The sequence below is a fragment of the Candoia aspera genome, chromosome 6 (assembly GCF_035149785.1).
Source record: "Candoia aspera isolate rCanAsp1 chromosome 6, rCanAsp1.hap2, whole genome shotgun sequence".
In the NCBI taxonomy this organism is placed as follows: domain Eukaryota; kingdom Metazoa; phylum Chordata; class Lepidosauria; order Squamata; family Boidae; genus Candoia; species Candoia aspera.
Window position 1 is genome coordinate 61,115,155 of NC_086158.1, and position 25,302 is coordinate 61,140,456.

The 25,302-nt window shown below is 36.1% G+C and overlaps 1 protein-coding gene across 18 annotated transcripts in view; it reads right to left on the reverse strand.

Annotated features, from left to right (window-relative positions):
- The window catches only part of FGFR2 (fibroblast growth factor receptor 2), a 151,271-nt gene that overhangs the window by 27,257 nt on the left and 98,712 nt on the right, over positions 1-25,302 (reverse strand). For 4 of the 18 annotated variants that reach the window (XM_063307255.1, XM_063307256.1, XM_063307257.1 and 1 more), the window contains exons 7-9: positions 10,983-11,173; positions 9,907-10,060; positions 3,604-3,807 (exon numbers count right to left, since the gene is read on the reverse strand). In XM_063307255.1, the coding sequence (XP_063163325.1) occupies positions 3,604-3,807; positions 9,907-10,060; positions 10,983-11,173 (549 nt within the window). Of the gene's footprint in view, positions 1-3,603; positions 3,808-7,996; positions 8,142-9,906; positions 10,061-10,982; positions 11,174-25,302 lie in introns of all 18 variants that reach the window. The other 14 variants (XM_063307268.1, XM_063307261.1, XM_063307264.1 and 11 more) reach the window with 5 other exon arrangements.

A 25,302-nucleotide genomic window follows, 5' to 3' on the forward strand; every position in this document is an offset into this window, starting at 1 on the left:
GTTCTCCCAGTTTAACTTTATTAGAGCACTTCATTGAAGTGATATAGAAACCTGAAAAAGAAAAGATTTCAAGAAAACGTTTGAAGGTGCCTATGAAATCTTACTTATTTGGATGATTGATTTATTGCATCATATATTCAGCAAGGTAATGTCTCCGAAACCGTATCACAAACAATGGCTGATATACTAATTCTGACGACTTAGCCTGAGAAACCTGTAATGTTAAAAGTGATTTCCTATGTAAGGTACTATTTCACATAAGCCCCAATTTGTCCAGCAGGAATTGTTTTTGACGAAGAACTTAACTCTAAAAATGTGGGAATGTCATCACTGTATCACCAAGACTTCCAAATGTCCTCTAAACCAGCTGATTCCTAAATTCATATTCAAAAGTATGATTCTTTCTACAAATGCTATGAACACCAAGAAGACAGTATACTGCATTTACCTGTTTCAGTTTCTATTTAGCTGAACTAATAAACAAAAGTTTATTACTAAATCTTTTCAAGATTTTTTTAAAATTAAGTTTAAGAATAAAAGTAAGTGGTAGACGGTGATCATCACAGGATATTCTGTGAATAGAAACAATAAAGCCTTATTCAACTAATCCGGTAACATATGATTGTAAAACAAAATATTCTCTGGATTTTTTTTTCCCAAACTACTTTGGATTTAGGGGAAAAAGTAGAAAAACCTAACCTTAAATATATAGAAATTACACAGTAACTTTTAGGACTAGAAGAAACTATTATGTATGTTATCTTGGTGTCCACAAATCATAATTTCTTTGACTTATGCACTTGGGTGGGCAGTTGGGGAAATAATATTAATATAACATTTATTGAACTATGAAAATTAAAAAAAATATTTGCAGTGGATACAGTTTTGAAAATCAGAATATGATTATGGGCCATCAAGTCATTGTCAACTCTACTACAGCTTTAAAAAAATGGTGCAATGTACTAAGTGCTCCAAGAACTCCTAGCTGATACACCAGAAAATTACATACCTATCAGGAGTTATTTTCTTGTATAAATAAAAACTGAAATACCATCTGCTCAGTAAAACAAGCATGTAGAAAATTTATTTCCTAAACTTGCAACACAAACTGTTTTAAATGTCAATTAGACATACTGTGTGGACTCCAATGCACAAGTGTATGAGAAATGATGAAAGCAAAGCATTCTATTGCAAAAGAAAAGGTAACTGATGAAACAGCATTTAACAAATCAATAGTCTGGAATAGCTGCTGTCTGGGAAATATTAACCTTATGATGAACCATGGCCTAACTACTGATTGATGTCTCGTACTCTATACCAATAGTATTTTCTCTGTTACCTAGGTCAGGCCATCGAGATCCTTTTGTTCAAGTCCAGTCTAATGATTTCCTTTCATTCAGGGTCTGATTCAGATCACTGTTCTTAACATAAAGTTAAGGAACGTTCTGTTTAGCTGAGAGCAAGACGTTCAAGTTTTCACATATGTTTTTGCATATATACACAAACATGTAGAGTATAAAGGTAGACACACATACATTTTGGAATACCAAATGTGTATACTAGATATGGGCCTTCCAGTAAGGTGATTAAATAATATTTGACAGATAAGTACAAAGATACAATTCAAGATAATGTTCTTGCTACCCTCTCAATAATTCCACACTTTGTACACTTGTTTCCTCTCTTCTGTTTGCTCCCCTTCTTTTGATGCTTTTTGATGACCTATGCATTTTTTAAATACATCATAACCTAAAGAAAAACTTGCATATGACATTGCAAGTCATAAATCCAACTACTAGATATAACTGTATTTAATTCTGAAGGTTGTATTTTTAACAAACCAATCACATCTTCTACTTCAGGGTGGGAATGGGAGAAGAAATTTGGGGCCAAACACAATGTATGACCAATTCCATCATCATCTGTCAATCATGAAGGAAGAGGTGGCAGTGTGACATATAGGATATTTATTTTTTATTTATTTATTTATTCTTTCTTTATTTTCTTTTATACCCTGTCTTTATTATTTTTATAAATAACTCAAGGTGGGGAACATACCAACTATTCCTTCCTCCTCCTATTTTCCCCACAACAGCAACCCTGTGAAGTGAGTTGGGCTGAGAGAGAGTAACTGGCCCAAGGTTGGCCCACCCAGCTGGACTTCATGCCCAAGGCGGGACTAGAACTCTCAGTCTCCTGGTTTCTAGCCCGTTGCCTTAACCACTAGACCACTCGACCACAGCACCAAGGAAGATACTAATAGTTGCAATTATATTGAATATGTATTCATTTAAAACAATGCATGAATGAAGAGGTCCTGGTTATTAAAAGGCACCATAATCCTTGTGCAGAAATTTTAAAATTTAAAAGTAAGCTCCATGTATACAAAGAGATAACACTTTCAATAAAAATATTTTAAAATATTTGTATTAATTTTTTTTAAATTTCATGTTGTTTCAATGGCATGATGATGGTCATGTAAATGAGAATTTGATGGATAGCACATCGGAAATTGATTTAGGTAATCATAATCTACAGTAACACAGATATTTAGCTTTTATAAAGTTTCTGATCAGCTCTCTAAAACCTTCATATTTCCACGGATGAGTTAATGCTATTTCTGTATGAATAAATTGTAAATGATGCATATCTCCAAAATACCTAACAAACTTATGAAAAGTCTTTGAGTATCATGAACATGACACGATCTGGAGCTTCAAAAATGCCATTTATAGCAATTTAACATAAAATAGCATTAGAAGCTATATCAATTCATGTATCACTGGACTTTCCATTTCTTTTTAAAGATTCTTGTCTATAAGCACACACACACACACTTTCATAACTGCAAATTTCCCAACTCTCTTGACAGTGTTACTCAAACATAAGGGAAAAAAAAACATTTGCAGTGGGCAGAAATCACCTTCTACCACGTGGGACATACTGCTGTACTGATATGCTTTAGCAAAGCACAATTATTGTTGTTCAGATGAAGGCTCTGGCCTCTGTCTGCACTCTAATGCCTATTGAATTCACACCCAAAGAAAGGGATCTAGATTTTTGCTGATTTTCCTCTCCCATTGTGCTAAACCTTTTCCATTTACTGTAGCTCACTAAGTATTTCTTTTTTGCACTAGAAGCTTAATCTCTCTTTCTCAACATCACCCATTTCTATCCTGACATTAAATAATTTACAACACATTGAAAATTAGTTCTCTATTTGAATTTGTGAGCTCAAAATGGGTTTCAGAAAATTGTTCACTTCCTCAGTGTGATCTTTGATCACAGTTTAAACATAGTAACTTTCCTCTACATTTATACCCTGAAAAGTGTCTCAGAACTTATGAAGAGAGTTGTCCTATTACCCTGAATCATGACAGACACACAGACAATCTGTCTGTGTGTCCTAAAACATTTTTTGTGGGTCAAATCTTTGGAGTCAGGGAGCAGTGAATTAAAAAAAAAAAACACTTGAATTTATAGGACTACTGTTTTCAGCCATTAGATACTCCCTGAATCTGACTTGGAAGTGTCCCAAAGGATCAGCTGGCTTGATTTATTAAGGGAAGGGTATTAGGTTTTTTTTAACTCTTTATCTACTTTCTGTTACCTGTCTGCGCAAAGGAATGCGCTTTGTCAATTTGTGCACAGCGGGTTGACTGCTGAAGTCTGACTTCTTGGTTGTAGATCTCAGGCGCCACACGATGACAGCCACCACCATAAAGACAATTATAAAGACTCCTGAGCAGTAAATGCCTATCTCCACGTAGTCTGGGTATGTTGGGTATGGTCTTTCTTCGATTGGAGCTACAGTGCAAGTGTGAAGGGGGAACAGGCAGGACAAAGAATTAGGAGGCAGCAAAAGAACAAGCTGAATAGTAAAGAGCATGTAAATAAATGGACCTTAAGAACTACTGCATCATTTCCACAGTGTGGACCCAACTTAACTGATGGGATATTTCAACATATCAGTGCTTAGCACATCCAATATTTCAGAATGTGGCTGAAGCTGCTTTTTGACTAAATAAGCCTTTCAAGATAACTTCTGAATATGATCAGTGTGGGGTTATTAGACAGCCCTATTTATCTTTGAAATTAAGACTACATATTATTGGAATTGTGCCTGTGATCACCTTTTCTTCTTACTCTATTTTTCCTTTTTTAGCCAAGCTCCTTGAGATAGGAAAACAGGCACATAATTCACTCCAGATGAATCAATATTTATCCCAATCTCCCAGTATTTGGCCTGCAGCAAATGACAGGTTTAGTAAAATAATTTTAAGGAACGTTGTATGTTACCCTGTGGGCCACCTGAACACACAACGAAAGCCAAACAAGGACTGAAAGCTAGCTGAAAAGCAAGGCTTATGAGAGAGCAAAGCATAACAAAGATTAGGCATCAACTAGCTTGGATGAAACATCCCTATACTTCTACTGAGAGTTGACAGGAACTACATTTCAAGTATCTGAATTAAGTATTCTCATTCATTTAGTCACAATACTGCCAGGCTATATTAAATGTCAAACATTCATCAGTTTTATCCATCTACGCATATGGGAGTAAGTCCAGTGAACAAAGTGACTAAATGAATGAATATTTCTAAGAAATAAGCATAGGATCATGGCTTTTAAAGTCAGAAGGAACTGAGCATATAACTTTGAGATCCTTTGAAAACTATAGCTGGTAAAGCATTGCCATGAAAATCCAGTGTCTCATAGCAATGTTAGTACATCTTGATGGCATTTAACTGGATGTTAAGAAACACCTAAAACTCAGTCTTGTATCCAAACATTTTGGCAGAGCAACACATGAAATCTAATGGGGCCAAAGTAGAGGGTCTTTATAGGGCCAAAGTGGAGCAAATTATTATTTTTTAAAAACATACATTTTCACACCATGGCTTCTGCCTTCCATAAGTGTTACAAGGACTATCTATTGCCCTAGCTGAATAATGGTTATAGTCTACCCTGAAAATGGTAGCATAACTATACAGATCCATTTGCTCCAGTAACAAATGCAAGACGTTTTAAAGCTTTTAAATTTGTAATGATTGACAGTTTCAAGAATGATTTCAGCACTTCCCTCCAATTAGCTTACAATCTTTGAATTATGCCTAGATAAAAACTAGTTTCAGCATTAAAACATTCATATACCTAAATATGCAAGTATATAAGTAAACTTAACAATGGGAGAAAAGCACTTAGGGCACTAGCTTTATTTTGCACAGATCAAAAACTTTTAATAAATTATGAGAAAACTAAAGCTTTAGTTTTTGCCCAACACCACTATAAGGTTCACAAATGACAAATAAATGGGACTCCAATTGAACAGGTGTGCACCTATAAATACCTTGGAGTGCAGTTTCATGCTTCCTTATCCTGGAACGCTCATTTCTGTACTGGGCAAGTGTTGCACAGCGTACTGCATCAGTTATTATAAAATTCTACCATTCCAAAGGAGCTCATTATATTCCTGCAGCTTGCAAGGTCTTTCAAGCTAAGGTAGTCCCTCAGCTTCTCTATGGCTCTCAGATCTGCTCCCTTGCTAAGCTCAATTCTATTGAAACTATCCAGAATAAGTTTATTAGAGCCATACTGATGGTACCAAAAAGTATCAAAAATGCCATCCTGCGGGTAGAAATAGGTATAGTTTCATTGGATGCCAGAGCATGGTTCCTTCTTCTTACCTTCTGGCTAAAGTTAATTTTGTTGCCTATAGGTTTAGCCCCATTAATATTTAGAGATCATTTTAAGTCATCTTGGCTAAAAAAAGCCTTAGACAAAATTAAATTGTTGGGCTTCTCCATGGAAAGTCTGGGCTCATTAGGATTTGATAATGCTAGAACCACCCTGAAACAACTAATCTGGGATATAGATCTCCAAACAAATTTAAGTAAGGTGCCACACCCCAATATCTGTCATTTTCTTCCAGAAGGGTTCATTCCAGCTTCTTTTCTATCATCTATCAAAATTTTGAAATTTCATAAAGCTTTCACTTTAGCCAGGCTGGACGCACTGCCCTCAGCAGTCCTTTTTGGATGTTTTAAGGGTACTCCTATGCACCTTTGACTATGTCTATGTGGTGACGGCTCAGTAAAAACCCTAAGCCATATGTTGTTCCCTATATAAGGATTCTCGACAGATCCTTATATATCCATTATTGAAGAAATTTCCAGGCAGGGAGAGTGACTACTGTGTAATGTTACTTCTCTCAGACAAGGACCCAAAAATATCCTCCCAGGTTGCCCAGTTTTGTGCTACCATCTGCACAAATATGCCACACCATCACTTAGATTTTGAATTTATTAACATAGTATTTAATCTCAATTCATTTTAATATTTTCATTCTTAATTAATTTTGGATTGTAGTATATTAATTGCTTTTGTTTATATATGTATGTATGTATGTATGTATTAATGTAAGATTGTTACTATTATATAGTTTTATTGTGTCTGGCCTTAGGGCTGTAATAAATGTGATGAACAGTGGGAGACTGCTTATATCAGATCTTGAACGGTATCTAGTCCATAAATGGCATGAAACAATGGCAATACTAGTTTATCGGTACTCCCTGCCAATGTTTATTTTGTAGATCAGCCTTTTCCAAACAGGTATCCTGAGATATGTTGAATAGCATCTTTCAATATTCCCACTGGCTATACTGTCTGGGGATGACCAATTTTATATCCAATTCATAGGAAAAGTTCTTTGAGGTAGTATAATGATTTGCTATTATTCAGCTTTGCATGTTTAAAATAAATAAATTCCTGACAACCAATATTTCTTAGCCTGCAGTAAAAGTTTCGTTTATAGTTTTTTCTTTTGTTTTACTTGCAACTGTGAGAAAACACTGTTAGAAATATCAGTTTATGTTATATGCACCTAAGTGTTTTATTTCAGTATTAAAATAATAATAATTCTGCAACTATAACTGGTTGGTATGAAAGCAATGCACATTAGAAGCTATTCTTTCATATCATCTTATGTTAATACTCATTCATAAATTGATCAGGAAGTGGTGCTTGAGCAGTTGCAAATATGGAGGTAACTTGGCAAGCAGAAGCAACAGCCACTTTAAACCGTGACCACCTGTTTAGTGATGGATGCACGTTGGAGCCTCAAAAGTTAATAAGTAAATAAGATAGCAATGTGGGCTTCTCTTACATTAAGGGGAAAGAAAGAACCTGGAAACCTTGCAAACAATTGATAGCAATTTACAGCGTAAGTGTAAACTATATGCTTTAGCAATGCAGGCATGCAGGAACCTTTATATAAAACTTTAAACAGACACACACGCACAAACACACAGAGCAGCAAATTATAAACAGTGCAGGTTTCAGCAACTGTAATGTAGGGTTCTGTAATAATAATGTAAGGTAATATGTTAAAGTGTTATGAAGCAAGAAGTTTTCATTAGTCTAGATGTCCATAATTATATTTTCTAACCAACATTTTCAGCTAACAAAGCAAATTAATGTGCATTTCTGTTCAGAACAGAAGCAACATCATTGCAAGCAAGACAAGAGACATTTTGCAAACAAGCAAATTAGTAGCCCATTTGCTTGGAGCATGCAGCATTTAAAGAGTACACCAAGTCAATTGTAAAGTTATGGAAACACCGCTTCTGTATTCACGCTTCCACACAGCAAATTCTGATGGATACAAATCCCAATTTGTTGTGGTTGAGGGCTTTCCAAAAAATGCTCCTTTTAACTCCCCCTCCTACCTGCTTTTAAAATATAAACTTCCCAGGGGAACATAAACTCCTGGAAAAGTTTATGATTGTTTTTAAAGTATTCTGGAAAGTCTTTTTTTTTTAATGGAAACAAGAGTAAAATAGTTAGAAATATTCAAATGAAGTCCAAAACCACCATGGTCCATATTTTAACACTGCAGTGCAGTGTTCACTGTTGAGACAGAAGCTGTGCTAATTTGGTAGCAATCAACAAGGAAGCAGGGAGGGGAAGAAAACCATGGGAAGATAGCAGTATATACCTGGCAGGACGGTCAACCATGCAGAGTGAAAGGATATCCCAATAGAATTACCCGCCAAGCATGTATACTCCCCAGCATCCTCAAAAGTTACATTCCGTATATAGAGAACCTCAATCTCTTTGTCCGTAGTGTTAACACCGGCAGCCTAGGAAAAAAATGGAGGCAAGAGAAAAGCTAGACATTTTAGGAATTCTTGTGGATGGGAAATGGGACCACGGGAACTTGGCACTTCCGAAGAAGCAATTTTGCACCGCCGTGGGGAGGTCCCATCCACAAATCCTCAACCAAAAGGCAATTACCAACAGATCCCAGCGCACCTCAGAGAGGAATAAATCATGGATACCCTTCACCAAACCTACACTCACCGCCTAATATGCATGCAATCAAACAACATGGAAAAATTCGACCACAAATTGTTTGAGTTTTTAAAAATGGTATCACGGCACAGAAACAAAGTGCACAAAAGAATAAAAAAAAAGACTTTTCTTCAAAGTAAGGAGGAATATCAGAAACATAGAGGGAAGAGTTGAAAACTAAGACATAAAACTACCAAAAGGAGGTACTGTATGTTCATTATACTCTGGATATAGGCCAAAGAGCTTTTTTTAAAAAAGCCCTCTGGCAAAAATCATTAAATGCTATGCTAGTAGATAAGAGAACAGACCACCACTGCCTCGAATAATCATGAGAAGCCAATCTAAGACTGATTGTTTGGTGGGACTACACTTCATCTATTATGATGGTAAAAGTGTACAAATCAGCACCCTCTAAGATGATCATACTGGTATGGATAGCAAGTACAGTGAGATACAATGCCATAGTACTTACTAAGGCTACTCTATTGTCAATAGCATAACATGTCTCCATGTTACAGTGTAAACAATAGGATTGTTTAAAGGCCAAAATAAGGAATCCCAAATTAAACAATCTTCTAACATAGTCAGCATAGTAGCTTTACTGTTCTATTGTACACATGGCATAAACAATGAAATTAACAATAGAAGATTCATGCCCAGTGACCATTCGAACAGAATGCTTTTACATAGCTACCATGCCTGTCACTTGATTAACAAGAGCCACATGATATTGTATAGCTTAAGTATTTGCATAGTTCAGGTAGCTAAATAACATGATAATGAAGGATACAGTCAGCAGTGGATTTCCAGGAGAATAACCTATACTGCATTGAATCTACATGGATTCAAATTCAGTCTGATACCTTGGGGAAAAAGTCTAATATATGTTGTCCTCATAATTATTCTTTAGTCCTTAAGTCTATCCCAAGTACTAGTTGTGACTAATAGCATAGGTGACCATAGTTTCTTGGAAAAAATGAAGGATAAACCTCAAAAAGGGAAGTTCATAAGGATAAAAAAAATTGTTTATGTTTATAACTTTGCTTTACAAAGGAAAATTCAAGAGCAAAACTAAGAAAATAGATAAGTAAATTAAATCTAATGGACAGCTTCTTGAAATAGAGGACCACCCTTTATAATAAAGGATGTATGGTCCCTATAAGTATAGGGGTGTGCTAGATACATAGTTGAAGAAGGAAAAGTCAGAGTGGTCAGGTTGGAATCCTTCAGAGTATGCGAAGAACAAACATATATGAACAAATATATATGAATGCTTCAAAGTAAAACACAAAATACAAAAAGGTTCAAAAACAGATGATTAAAAAGACATATCTCCTATCTCCTCCAATGGGAGGAGATGGGTGGGGATAAATTTAATAAATAAATAAATATACTATTTGTGGGAATTTTTCCATGGCTACTGGAGTAAAACCAGTTGCATCTTCAAGACAGGATTATAAATACACCAAGGTCACAGAGTTATCCTACAAGCTGCCTGCAGAATCCCAAAGCACCAATTTTTCCAGCTTCTACATCCAGCTTTCTTTAACTTACATTTTTTACCTTTATCTGGCTGAACCATAAGCCAGGCAGACTGGTTGGCCTCCCCTATATAATTGGAGACCTTACAAATATATTCTCCAGCATCCTCCTCTGTCACATTGTACAGTTTCAGCACTTCAGCATTGGAACTATTTATCCCCGAATGCTAGAACAGACCAATAACACAGGAGAACAATGTAACTGCTACCCCAAATGTAGATACCACCATGGTCCCGCCACCAAAATACCGAAGATGTCTTCCAATTAGCATATTAGTACATAAATATTGTACTTATTTTATTTAAAAAAAGTGGAATGGGAAAGCTCCTGAGTAGACAAAATGAAAAGAAGTAATAGTTCAGTAGTGCCAAGTCCTTAGATTCCTGGCTCTGTTACTTCATAGGAGAACAATACTTTAAAATGAGCTTCTTCTTTGTAAGGAAATCAGTGGCTGCCAGCTTTAAAGTTCATTGCCCACTGGACATTTCACAACAGGGTGGTGAAAAATTGACATCCCAGCATCTCTGATGTTCAGCACTGCCAACATTCTTTGGCAGCAAATATGACCACTTCAGAAGGCCACTTAATGTTCCCCTAGCCCTTAATATTAAAAGCAGAGTATGTTTTCTCTTTATTTACCTTGTACATTTTTTGCAAACTATAAATCACAAGTAATATTAAGATAACGATATGGCAATTCTCTTAATAAGTAATGATTATCTGAAAAATAAACAATTTTGCCGGTGAATAAAGGCATTTCTAGAGGATAAATCACCAAACAAATGTTTTTGTTTCTGTCAAGAATGGACAATATTGTGAGTCACCAGATGACGTCAGATTGTAACTCCCATAAGTCTCAGCTAGCATGACCCAATGGTGAGAAATAATGGGAATTGTATTCCAGCAACATTTGTGGAAGCCATGTGTTGCCCAGACTCAGAATATTGCGGCATATTTATGCACAGGCAAAATAAAAAAGTTCTAGGTCATTAAAATGAATTTGATCCCTTGGCTCCATTTCACAATATTTTTAACATTTGTAAAGTAATTCCTTATTGCCTAAAAGAAATGAGTAATAATAAACTTACCTTTAAAACTTCAAAATATGGTGATCCATCTGGCCCGTATTTACTTCCATTCTTTTCCACGTGTTTTATCCACTGGATATGAGGCTGAGCATCGCTGTAGACTTTGCAGACAAACTCTGCATCACTCCCAACTACTGCAGAAATATTGGCTGGTAGACCAGCTTGCAGGATAGGCCTGTGTGGTGATCGTTCTATCAGGAAGCCAAGATGGGGAGTGGGCGAGAGAGACAAAAGAAAGAAACAAGCATACAAAGATGCAGAACTGATCAGTGTTGCCAAGAAAACTCTTAGTGAACATGAGCCAACTTTGGGCTGACTTAACACCGAAACCAAACTACAGAACAAAAGCTATACTTCCAAGAAGGTACTTGACAATTACAATTGGACTACTATTGAAACACTACCCTTAAAGGAGCAAAGAAAGAAGTTTCACAACACAAGGAACTATGGAACAAAGGTTTACAGAAAAATTCATCAAGTACAACTTCTTTTTAGTGACTGAGACTTGACTTAATATCCTTTACTAAATGATAATGTATCTACCACTTATTAAATAAAAATAGAAGAGTTTTAATCACATTTTAATATGCATTAAGTAGTACTTAACCTATCTAATGTTCTAAATTTGAAATCAGTGCAGACGTTGCTACTGACAAACCCTTTGAGATAAATGCATATTGATACAACATAAAATATATTTACAAAAAGATGTGTAGCTCATGTGGAAGGATGGATGGATGAAAAGAAGGAAGGAGATTCAAAATGACTATTATTAAGAATAATTAAAAAAACATATACATAAGCCAGCAGAAAAATGCTGACTAATGTTAACAAATTTATGGTAAATATGATGGTAATATGGCCATCAAGATTCCTGCTGAATACACAATAAATAAGTATAGCATTGTTTCAAAGCTATCATGGTAAAACAAAATTGTCTTTATAGCCCATGACAGTTTTCCTCAATCTGGGGTATTCCAGGTGGCTATATTTCAGAATTCTGCATGTTTCAGTTCCCAAGATCCAAAAGATGTCAGGTTAGGGAAACTTTTTCTTATTTTCTTTTCTTTTTCATTATATAGTTATATATACAATGATAATAAAAGGAAAAATAGTTAAATGAAGCAAAATTTAACAAGTATTAAAATACCAAAAAGTAGAAATTCATGTTTCAGTTCCCAAGATCTAAAAGATGTCAGGTTAGGGAAACCTTTTCTAAAAATAAATAAATATTCTCCAATTAGATCACTTTCACAAGAAAGCTGGAGCAAAAGAAGCCAATCACATGCTCCTAACTTATTGTACGGTCTTCTAAGTCATGGCTGAATGCTATTATTCCAAGAAGCAATTATTCTTATTATTACTTCTTTGCAGTATTATCAGGCCAACATATGTTTTTGCAAATCTCAAAACACATGACATCATCCTGTGGTTTGGAGCTACAAAGACTTGGTACCCAGTGTAACAGGAATAGATTATTCACACCCATCTTCTAGTGTCACAACATGATATATATTGGTGTTCTTCCAAGATACTTATTTGGGAGAACACCAAACTAGATTTTTGAATCTATACACTTCTTTCTCTCTCTCTCTTTTTTAAATCACGGACTATAATCTCAAATCACACATTATGCATAATTCTACCATACGATTATTGTAATAAATTGGTAATTTACAGTGTTTGTAATTAATCACATACTGCATCATGTCATGTACAATACCCCTTTTCCCAAAACATTGCAAAAATATTTGTGTCTTCTTGTTTGCCTTTTTAAATTTTAATATTTTGTGAGTTTCAATATAAATATCAGTTTACTGCAGTTAGGTGCAAATTAATCATTTCCAAAATATTCTTGAAGTACCTAATTCTTTACGTATCCAAACAAATCAGTCATGTCATATTTTATCTTGTCTTTTTACATATACTTATTAGTATATATTTCTTAAAATGATTTATTCTTCTCCATCAACTTGAAATATTTTATCCTACTTCTACTGTAGTAAAATTTATAATTGTTTTAAAGCTGTTGAAAATGGAAATGCATTCAGAGGTTAAAAGCCAATGTTTCCTATTGGTCATACTAAAGCTAGGATGAATCTCAGATATGATACTAACGTTTATAGCTTATAGTTTTAAGACTGTAGTTACAGTCTCATAAGAAACATATTTATTTATTGAGAGGTCTTTTATACCACCATCTGTTCTGTGAACTTTTCTTTCGCCCCTCGGTAGGACCCTTTTGTCCTCTCTGTAACATTTTTGAGGGGCCTTATGATGGAAGGGGCAGGAAAATCTATTTCTACTCAACTAGTTGCACATGCCTGAATAGAGAACCCTTTCATTGCTTTTACAAACTCTTAAAAATATTTTAGGCAACATCAGACTTGAAAAGAAGCCTATATTTTGTGGTGGTGGTGGTTGTTTTCCTTGGGGATTAGTGGAGCAACTGTATATTGATGTTGAATTGAAGGTAAACTCTTTCACAGCCTCTCTGGTTTCCATTAAGGATTTCATCCTTCATCTACCATCCTGCACTGATTTTCCCTCCACTCACCTCCATGTACTTCCTGGTTTGCAGTAGCTACCTGGCTTTCAGTTAAATAGCACACTAGATTATAGAAACAAGAGAATCATGATGTAACTTTAGAGTGAAAGACCAATTTATTATAATTATACTTTTAACTGTTGTAAAGAAGATTGGAAGCCACTTCCTTATATCTTTTTTCTTTCTTTTCTATTTTTCTGCTACTTTTTTTCTTCTTGCACTTTTATTTTTTCTTTCTTTTTTCCTTTTTGTCTTTTCTTTTTCACTCTATTTTAGTTTGCATTAGTCTTATTCTTATTATTCTATATAATAAAATTATATATAGATACACACACACACACAGACAAACACATAAAACATTAGATTATAGTCAAATAAACATGCCAGAACTTTTATTTGGGACGGAAGGGGTACAGTCATAATAAATATGTCCTTTTAATGGGGAGCCCTTTCTTCATTGGGAAGGAAAATGATTCCACATAGATCGTAATCCTCTAGATACTGGGCAGGCTATAACACATAAGTCTACCAAGGATGTTTTATAATGGAAATAATTATATCTTTTCAACTTTGGATTGAGGGGTGCAGCTCATAAGATAAAGATGAAGTTATAACAGTCACCTTAGTCCTGTTCACAGTCAAAGACCCCTGCTTAGCTTCTCTCAGATTTGATTTATGGGATAGGCTGTCTGTGTGAAAACGTAAAGATTTAATTTTTTAATGGTACACGTATTTAACAGAAAAATTTAAATAGTGTCCAAATGCCAAATGTTATACAATCTCTAAAGAAAAATGCTCAAAAGTAGAATCCAGAGGGCAATAGCAAATTACACTGCTGCCAAACAATGAAATCTTTCATATACTTGGCCCATCACGAATGCCTCCCGGGAATGTATTTGCTGATACATCAATGGCACTGTAGCACAAAGCAGCTGTCTTCTTTAACTTGGGGCATTTGCAGGACTTGTTTTTAAATGATTTCACAGCTATATGTGGAATTGTGTTTATGCCTTAACTCCGTGGAAGCAGAATTTCATGCAAGGCACTGACTACTTTGAGAATCTCCATTACAAATTAAGCTCCGTTCTTGCCCTCAAGGATTCAAAGGCAAATTTTAAAGCCTATAAACAATGAGTGTGAAATTTCAGATGCAACTGGAGAGAAGACAGGAGCAGGGAATGGGAAGACACGAATGGGCTAATCATGCTTTTTCTTATGTAATTTATTAATGCATTTTGTATCTGCTGGCTTTCAGTAGGTATTTGCAGAACACATTGCATTTGTTTAGGGAAAGGAGAAGGAATGTTAAAATATGCAGCACAAAACATTCCATATTTATTTGCAATACTTCTATCTTTCTCATTTTAAACATGTATATCCTGCCTATTAGGATGATGTCTTCACAAGGGAGGTTCAATAATATCCATAGAATCCCATGGGGAAAAAAAGAAACAGATAAAAGCAAAATCACTTAAGTATGAGAGAGATCAAACCAGAGACCAGTCAGGAAAGTCTAATAATAAACAATTACAGGTAGCCTTCATTTAGCAACCACAATTGGGACTGGCAACTTGATCATTAAGTAAACCAGTCACTAAGTGAAACCACAACTGTGCTTATGATCTTACTTCAGCTTTCCTTTGCTTTACAGACCCATGGAGATCATAAATGCAAGGATTGGTCATAAAGTTATTTTTTCATCATTGTCATAACTGTGAACAGTCACTAAATGAGGAAGTCACTAAACGAGGACTATCTGTACATCCAAAACAGGAGTTAAATCCCACAATTCCTCTATGAAATGATGTGTCAGAAGAGCTCCTGGATCTACTTCCACCATCACACGTTTCAAAATCAAGGCTTTGAATAAATACCAGAAATGAAATGGCATCCTTCCAAATTTTGTACATATGATTCATGTTTTACCTTTCTAATGTTCTGCCTCATCAGCTGTTCGAATGGTTGGTATAAAAACAAAGTGCAAATTGTGGGTTAAGGTATATATTACTATTTTTACAGTGGTGGAGATAATGTATAAAATTTCCCACCTTTTACTAAATAAGCTCCAATTTCGTAACTCTTATCCTTCTTTGAGTAGAAAAACAACAAGCCTGGCCTTCCTTTAAAGGGGCCCTTGCACCACCTTCCCAAAAATATTACACAAAATGAAACCTTGGAAAATATTATTTAAACTGTTCTTAGAAAGTCAGTAGGCCTCATGTTTCATTTACCCACATCAGGGTTTGATTTTCTTAGTGACGTATTTCTTGCCCTTAAATGAAGAAGAAAAATAAAGAAAGCGGAGAAAAAAAGAATTCTCTCATATCTTAAGAACACCCTCCCCAGCTTTTCTACTAAGTTTGACACAGTTTTATTGCACTGAAAAGTATTTAATTTGTAGCTAAATATTCTAATGCAACTGAAATATGAGAGCTGATCTGATGCTGAGTTCTTTGAATCTAAAGTGTATCAATCCCAGAACTATTTACATAAATAAAGCACTGGGTGTGCATGGCTAAAAGTAAACACAAAGCTTTGTTGGTTTTAGAAATGTTTTGCATAAAAATAGTTAGGCTTTTCCAAATATTCATCTAATCAGACCAAACAGTAAACCTTAGACTAGATTTAAAGCTCACATGTCACAACAGAAGAAGTGTCAGTCTTTCTACATAATGTTCCCAGAGGTTTACTTAGCTATCATGCAGCAGTGAGAGCATGTGACCAATCTGCACTTATACAGCTTGTCTAAAAAAGTGTATTCAGGATGTCTGGTCCATTCCTCTGCTGTTACCAGAGAGATTCTGACGATTCTCAACACGCCTATGAAAGCATGAAGACCATCACAGAAGTATACATACTGGGGCGGGCCCCTGATGGCATACTTCTTGGCCACATACAACCTAGCAAGGTATTTAGGATAGATTAGAAGAAGACTACACAAAGCGACAGAGAATTTCTCAACATGTAAAGGGACCCTTTCAAGGCAAGGACTCCACACACACAGAAGAACTCTGTCCACATACATCAGTCTGCAGTATGCATACAGCATCTTCTCACACATTCCAAAAAGATAGCAAGGTTCTGTGGTTGTACACTGGTATGCCAGGCAACCCACTTCACACATTCTTTCAATGTGTAAAGATGGTGTCTTAACCTGTCTCCACATAAGTGTCTTTCACTCCTTGGGTTTCCCTGAGTTTTGGAAAGTTTTCACACAAATGCAACACATTCCTGATTTTAGTGCAAAAAAGCCTGCACTGTATACTACTAGTGTGCTATACAACTAGTCTTGCCTATCACTGTAGCACATTTTCTCTTTCATGTGATACACTATAGACTTGACTAGTTACCCGTGGTTAACATTTTTGTCTTTTGTCTGTGTGCATGATCTGTTTTGCATAAAATATGTCAGCATCATCTCTTGTAATAAGGAAAATGGCTGTTTTGTTTTGTTTGAAAAAGGGTAACAGCAAATTCAATCTACAAATTACTTACTGCAAGTACATTAATAAAAGTATTAATAAAAATACCATACCTCTGCTAATTACACTATGGTTAAAATCCAGAATTCAATTATTAATTCCGGGGGTTGTATGTGTATGAGAACTGGTACGCATAAAAAAATCAGTGATATAGTGATAACAGTCAATAGTCTCTGTCCAAGTAAGGGAGATGATAGTTTCTCAGTGCTGGAAAATCTCTATTATATGTCTGGGAATCAAGTTTTACATTTTCTTTTATGAATTACTGGATGTTCCTGACCACCACAACAGCTGCATATGAACATCTTTCTAACATCTCTCAATGCCCCCATCCTAAGATCAGCCATAGGCTTAAACCTTTGTTTTAGCCGGTAGCGGTGCATATTTGCCAATAATCCAAAGTTCTCAGGCTGCTTGTATCCTTGTGTATCATCAACACACAGAAATTATGTGTGTATTATGTTAAAATAAATTCAAACGAACAAATGAAATAGTAACATAATTCATCACAATGTACTTGCTCAATGATATGAAGAGACAATGTTGATTTTCAAGTAGTTTTGGAAGCAAACAAGTGCAAGCAATATGTCCATACTAATTGATGTTTGGGGCTGTTTCATGAAATGAATAAAAAATCAGTAAGACTGGCTTTAATTTTACATAGCATAAATCTGAAATATCTCCAACACAAATATAACTAATGAACTTTGGCTTTATTCTGCACAAAAACAAATAATGCAGTGGGGTAAAACTTAAATAATCATTTTATCAAGATTCTAAGATCCATATCATGAGTTTGAGCATAAGATAAAAGTGGTATATTCGCCATATAATCAGTTTACACCCTTAAAACACATTAGCTGTCCTTCTTATGCAGGAAAGTAGGAGTTACATTCTTACTAGATTGCAAACTAAGGGGCAGTTCCAGTCTTTTTTTTAATGGGTTTTAAGAATCTTGTCAAGATTAGGCATGCCATATCTCGGCTGGGAACATCCGGATATCTTCTAGACGGCAGCAAAGAATTACCAAAGTTACTGCAACCATATCTGGTATGCCTAGTCAAGATACTGTGAAAAGTCTGAGATCTTTTGCTACAGAACTACTTAAGAGAAAATACCAAAGGCAACAACTGTTAGCATTTGAAGTCACATATGTCAATTTACTGTAGGGCCTTCTTATAGCCTAACAGAAAAAGAAGAAATTGAGATACTGTATACAGTATACAGTATACAGACGGACTCTTTGCATTGGTTATTCTCATATTTTGAAGGGAAGAAACACTGGACAAGGATTGACAGAGTAGTTATTTATTTGCAGCAGGAGCTTCCCCCAGAAGAAGGAGAGGCTACTAGCTCCCTACCCTATGACTTCTGGCATATGACTTCTTCAACAAGGGGATAACACTTTGTCTAATCTTTGACAATTAATTGAACTTTCTGTCTACATTACTTTAAAAGTACATTAAATATAGTGAGTAGAGTCAACCATGGCATTAAATCATGGTTTGCTTTAACCATACATAATTAAATAAGTTGCAATGGCATGGTTCAAACAAAAGCCAAAACCATAATGATTTGGTTTATTCAAAGAAAAAAAAAAAATCAGAAAGACTCTGGTAGCACCTTTTTCAACTAACAATTTTTAGTTTAGCTGTAGCTCACTTCATCAGCTGATTTACTCAAAATGCTATGCTAAACAAATTATATTCTGATTTACAGCAATATGTGAATTATTCTGTTAGTTATCTAGTGAAAAAATATGGTTCCCACATAGTAAAGATTAACAGCTTTTATACCAATAAGTACTTGGTATACTTGACAACAGAAGATAATAAAAACAAATTTTCAAGTAATCCCAACAGTCTGGTAATAACAACAATACATTTCTCATGCTCATGGGTAGGAATGGTAATATGTGGCCCTTCAGTTATTATTCTGTTACCTTGGCCAAGCTGATTTGGTAGCTGAATTCAAGAATATCAGGAGGACACAACCTGTTTTAAAGCATAATCTGGTCTTTAATCTGTATTTTTGACTGGCCACCTATTAGGACAATTCCAGCACGAACACTTTCTCTGTCTGGTTTTTCCATGAGGTTAAGAGCTGCACATTTCCTAAAAACGTGGAATTATTTTGGCTAAATAGTTATAGTCAAATATAATTCATTACTCAAGATCCTTTCCAGTTAGCAAATGGGTTCATGAGCAAATAGAATGTACATTATTAGAAAAATAATGGTTATAACACAAAATGAGGTATTACAATCAACTGTAAAATACTTCTTTAGAATAATTAGAAGAACTAAAGGAATCAGAACAATTTAAAACAGTATGTATGCAACAAAACATTTACAATTTCTGTTCCTTCATCTATTCTTCAGCATCAAAGTAACCTCATCTATAACAACAATGTCAGCATTGTTTAATCATTAAAGAAATTAGCTGGCAAGTTCAGCTCATACTTCTGTCTCTGTTTCCATCACTTATCTAATCCTTAGCATTCAGGTATCTGTATCTTTACAAAATTCTCAGGTATGTTAACTATGGCCTTCATTATTATCGTTAAATCTACCAGATTGTTTTTAATGTTTTATTTTCAGCAACCATTGTCCCAGACCCATCCACAATTCAAACTTTATATGTTTGAATCTAGTGGAACATATATCCAGGACTGACAATTCTCATTTTGAAGCACAGAGTAAGGCAATATACCCAAGTCAGGGATGGCCATTTTTAATAAAATAATTCTTGCAGTCCCCTATGATACAATCTTCATGGATGGCCAAACGCTATAGCTTCAGTTTAACATTTATGAAAATTTATTGTGAGGAGCTGATTGACAGCAATCTTGATATATTTCAGAAAGTTCATGAAATAGCACTTCAATCAAATGTACATCAAATATACTACATCAGGACTCACTCTATCTGCAAAGCTTTTAATAATGACGTAATTCCAGGTTGGTAAAACAAGGCAGGAGGGGAGTGTTAGATACAGCTTCCACTTCGCCATTCTAGTCCAAGACCATTATGAAAGAGGGCAAGTGAAAGTAGATGTTTCTACTAAACCTAATTCTGGATTTAAAGTTTGTCCATTTATGATCTCAACATCTTTTATTAAAAGACACAGTGAATTGGCCATTAGATTCAGTTGCTTAGCCTATATGTAATTTTGTCACAGCTGGGGCAGTTTAAGATAGCCATGATGGTTATTTTATAAGGATATTGTTGGGCAAGGCAACCTTTTGGGGCTAGGATCACATTTAGAATTTTAAGAGCAGGTGATGGATGCAGATACAGAATGGCTGCAATGCAAAACTTCTTATTCATAAAAATGGCTTCCAAAGTGGGCATATCCAATGACAAATTGGATGCTTTCTAACATCCCAATGGGATCTTTCTGGGCACAAACACCTGTCACAAATAAACTACAGGGTAGAAAGATGGTGTGGTTTTCAGCATGCCATTTCTAAAATTAAAATTAAAATCAACATTTTAAAAAAGTCAGGCAGATTTCTGCAGGTACTAAATGAGGTATCTGTGGGCATATTGCTATCTGTAGGTACCATGATGCCTGTCCCAATTTTTGACCATCACTGTTCTAGGTGTGCAAGCAAGGAGGTTTTTTGTTCCTGTTCCATATTTCACATGATGCGCAGTAAAATTTATTTTTAAATAAGAAAAGTATAGCATAGGAGGACAGCCCATAACACACGCTGGTCATACAGACAAGCAAGAGCCATGCCAGTACTGTTTAAAGCACCTAAGGTTTTCAGAAATCAAATGTGCTATATGATCTCTTTATGGATACTTTTCACGTATTCATTGTTTTTATCTGGTGATATCTGTCTAGTAATAGTTTTCCACAAATGCAAAATATGCTGCAACTTTTACTCTCCAAATTTTCAGAAACAAGGAGAAAAGTCATATTAGATGGGAGTCATACTAGAAAAGGGACCATGTTTGGGAATACTGACCTACTATGTCACCAAGCCAGAGCAGTATCCAGAAACCAGCAGAAATATATGAAGTATGCATGAGAGTATTCCCACCAAAAGGGTATAACTGGATTTTTAATAACTCAGATTCCTTTAAAGACAAATTATGTAGTAAACAAAACCTAAGATTCCCCACCATTGTTATGCTGCAATGGTATGCATTTCATCAGCTTCCTGGAGAAAAATGTGTCTCTGCTGAAAAGAGGTTGTAATGTCTATACTATTAATCTTCAAGTTAACCAATATGATCCCTAATATGGCACAGGCAAAGCCAAAGCTTTAGAACTTCTGAAGGGAAAAAAACATCTCTTGGGTGAGGAAAATACAAAACAAAACAATGAATGGTGTGACTTAAGGATTTTAAAAAAAAACCTTTGGATTGAAAAAGGATAAAACAGAACTAGTCTGGAATGTAAAATGAAAAACCGAATTTCTCCCAGATGAAGCTGGAGCTTGGGAAGAAAAGTAAGCTTCTCCTGGCAATATCACAACCTGCTTGTTTTGAAGCTCCAAAACAGTTGGGAAAGTCAAGGGATGAACATCATGCAAGTTGGGAAACTGAGCCCAAAGAGAGCCTAGGCTTCGCATGGTATCATTGAACCAGCTTGCTAAAATGCCAGGTCTGTTAGAATTAAAGGAAGAAAGATTGTGCCATGTGTCTAGCACTAACTGAAATCATAGCCTGAAATATATTTTTGGTTTCATATAGCTGGCATATACAGGTAGTCCTCAGTTAATGATGGTAATTGGGACTTGTAATTCTGTTGCTAAGTGACACAGTTGTAAAGTGCAACATCATGTGACTGGCCAATTTATGACAGCAGTTCTAGCAGCTCCAGTTGCAAACATTAGATGAATCCCGTGCAGTCGTTAGGCATGACAACATGTGATCACCATTTGTGACCTCCTGCCAGCTTCCCCATTGACTTTGCTTGTTGGAAGCCGGCAGTGAAGGTTGCAAATGGCAATCACATGACCACGGAGCTCTGCAATCAACATAATTGCGATTGCCAAGCACCTGAGTCATGATCACATGACCAGAGGCACGCTGTGCCAACCATGACTTCGGGGACCAGCTGTAAGTCTCCTCATTCAGCACCATTGTAACTTCGAATGGTCACTGAACAAATAGCCATTAACTGAGGACTACCTGTATTCCAGGCTTGATACATGAACATTTATTCTCTAGAGCTTTAATCTATATTAAAACATCTAAAACAAACTAAATGAGTACAAGGCAATGATATACATGACTTGAAGAGTTCAAGTATCAAAGGATCCACAAAGTAGTATGGTATAGCATTTTGTTATTACTACATAGTTATTACTACAAGAAGAACACAAAAAATTGTTTTACACTAAATTAGTTAGTAAATCCACCTAATTCTTGTTTGCTAGGCATTGTCTGAGTCTGTTCCCCAAGGTTTCAAACAAATCTCAGTCCTACCTAATCACCAAGAGACACTAGAAGTTGAACCTGGATTCAAAGCATGTACTCTCCCACTAAATTTTGTTACTTCTTTGAAGTGTGATGTCAATAAGTTCTAATATCAGTGTATCAGGATATTCTTTTGTTATGTCAACATTTTTACAATAATAAAAAACCTGGAAAATTTGCAGCTTCTCCCCATATGCTTAGCTTTGCACACAACTGTTCTTAATCCCTAAATTAGACATTTTAAAATGTTCTCAGCTTCCAAGAAAAGGTCATAAAGTAACAATACACTGGAAAGGGTAAATGAGTACTGAAGCCCTGTTCAGACCTTTGCATATTCACTTCAGAATGCAAGCAGGGAGCAGCCCTTGCCATTCCAAGATGTGTTGGTGATATTAAGCAAAAAGTTGGCCTTACAGCTGATTGCCAGCTCTGTTCATAGTGGCTGCTGTGTTGGCTAGAACTCTGCAGCAGGTAATTGTGCTGTGATCATCTCTTCGCTTAAGTCATCAGTGCAATCAGATGTGAGAGGCCATTCACCTCTCCTCACATGACAGACTGGGCATGCAAAAGAAATCTGAACAAGGCTACAGGGATCTTTCCTTCTGCGCAAAAAGCAAGGGCATTTCTATGCATGAGGATATGCGCCAATTCAAAAACAGCTCCAGACCTCTGTGATTTCACAATATTGGCTGAGTTTGGCAGGCTGGATAGTTTCTGCTTCAGTTGCAGCGTAACCCAAATTGCACAGATACGTTGTTATTGTTAACAACAAAGCCCTGCAAAGCTTGTCAGGGAATTTTTGCCTCACTTGTGAGTGGAGTAAGGCAGGAAGGAACTCTGGGATGGAAATTGCAGCTGCATGGAAGTGCCCATATAATGAGTTATTTTTCCTAAAAAGTGTGCATTTTGTTTAGAAGAAGAATCTAAAACTCATGGTTTATAGGCTGACAGGCAGGCAGGAAGTATTCCAGGAGAGGAGGAGCAGGATGGCCCAATGCAGCAGGTTCCCTAGCAGTATCCCCGAGGTCTTGCTCTTAGCACCCACAAGCTCCTTGTGCCTAGCAGTGAGAACACCAACCTACTCTGCAGGCAGGAGCAACAGGGAGGCACAGCTTAGGCAGGGAAGATGGGTCAGGAAGTTGAGGCTGCCAGAAGGGAGGGAGGAGCAGCCAGTGAGAATGGTTAGAGACTTTTGTATCAATTTATGAAATGGCATCAGCGTTGTGTTCCTCAGGTTAATGAACAAGTCCTCATGAAGTAATTATGACAATTTGAGTTTCAGAATCCTGATTCAAAGCTTATCTCTCTTTTTCCCCTGTTCAGTCAAAACTACAGCTTACAACCATGGTTGAAAGCTTTGGGGAAAGTACCTGGTTTCAAAACTGATGTCATGAACCTTCAAGGTCTCAGGGGGACTGGAATGATGGCTTGCTGTCAGGTAGCTTTACCCCATTACAAATGCCCAGGTTTTTGTACAGAAAATATGATGAGAATGCTTGCAAATTATATTCATTTTCTTTGTAATCTTTATCTCCAGAGACCTTTGGCTTCCAGGATCAGCAGCGAGTTGGACAGGACACTGAGCAAACAGGCTCTTGTTAGCCATATGATGTGAGAATGACTTGTGTCCTCAGTGTGGTCTCTGTGTTCTGAAGTCAGCACGAGTTAGGACAACCAGCATGACTCTCAAAAAGATTGGAAACAGGGCAGTGTGAAAGTGCCCTAAGTCTTTATATAGTTGGTTACGTATGCAAAATGCATCAATATATATTTTTGGTGAACTCTGGATTTATGGATTTAGAAAAAGAAGGGGTAAGGAGGAGATACTGCACATGTAAGAAATGGGAAGTTAGAAGAACAGAGCAAATATGCAAGACACTAGAGGGCAAGAACTAAATAGGAGACTCTGTGATCCAAAAGTGTAATCTAAACATGTCAAATCAATATTCCTCCACCAAATGACAACACCTGGATTCCCCACATTCATTTTGGATAAACCTTTGATAAAGTATGGCAGGCAGCACAGCCACAGCCTCTACCTTCAAATTATTTGTGTCCATTTTCTCTCTCTCTCTCTCTTTGAGCTTGTTATGTGTGTTGCCAAAAGCCAATGCCAGGTGTGAAACCCTTAGTCAGGCTTTGAAAGAAAGAACATTTCCTTGTCCTCTTTTACCCAAATACCTAGAGGCGAGCGCCAATGTGGATGGATGGATGGATGGATGGATGGATGGATGGATGGATAGATAGATAGAAAGATGCATGGATACCTGCCAGATTGCCAGCCCACCCCCCTGTCTCAGCGTGCCCAACCATCAAGTAAGTTAAGTATGCCAGGCTTATTCTTGTTTCTGTAAAGAGTTAGTCAACAACAGCAAATCACCCTGCCAGAACTCAAGTCTCAACAGGCTAGCCTGTATATAACTCTCACTTTAATTTAACCAAAGCTGCTTTTACATTTTGGATCAACAAAGATACACTTCTATACTACAACCAATATTTCTTTTTAAAATTTAAAACACAAGTCAGATCAAATTACATTAGCATTTTGTGAAAGACAAAAGCCCCAAATTAATATAATGAGTAATAGAAATCTAAACAATAAACAGGATCAGGGGAAGGGTTTACTGTAAAGAAACCAGGCAATTAATACCAGGAAGGGTATTAGAGGAAAAAAGTAGTTTCATTTCAAAAATTCCTAAGTAGAAATGCACATCTAATTATTAAGGCTGCACATGGTTGAACACCAGTTTGGAAGAAATGTTTCGGGCCCACACAAATGCAAACAGAGTTTGTCCCTGGCATTCATTAAATGGAACTCATTTTTTTCTGTGCAAGACTGAAAAAAAGGCTGGTGGA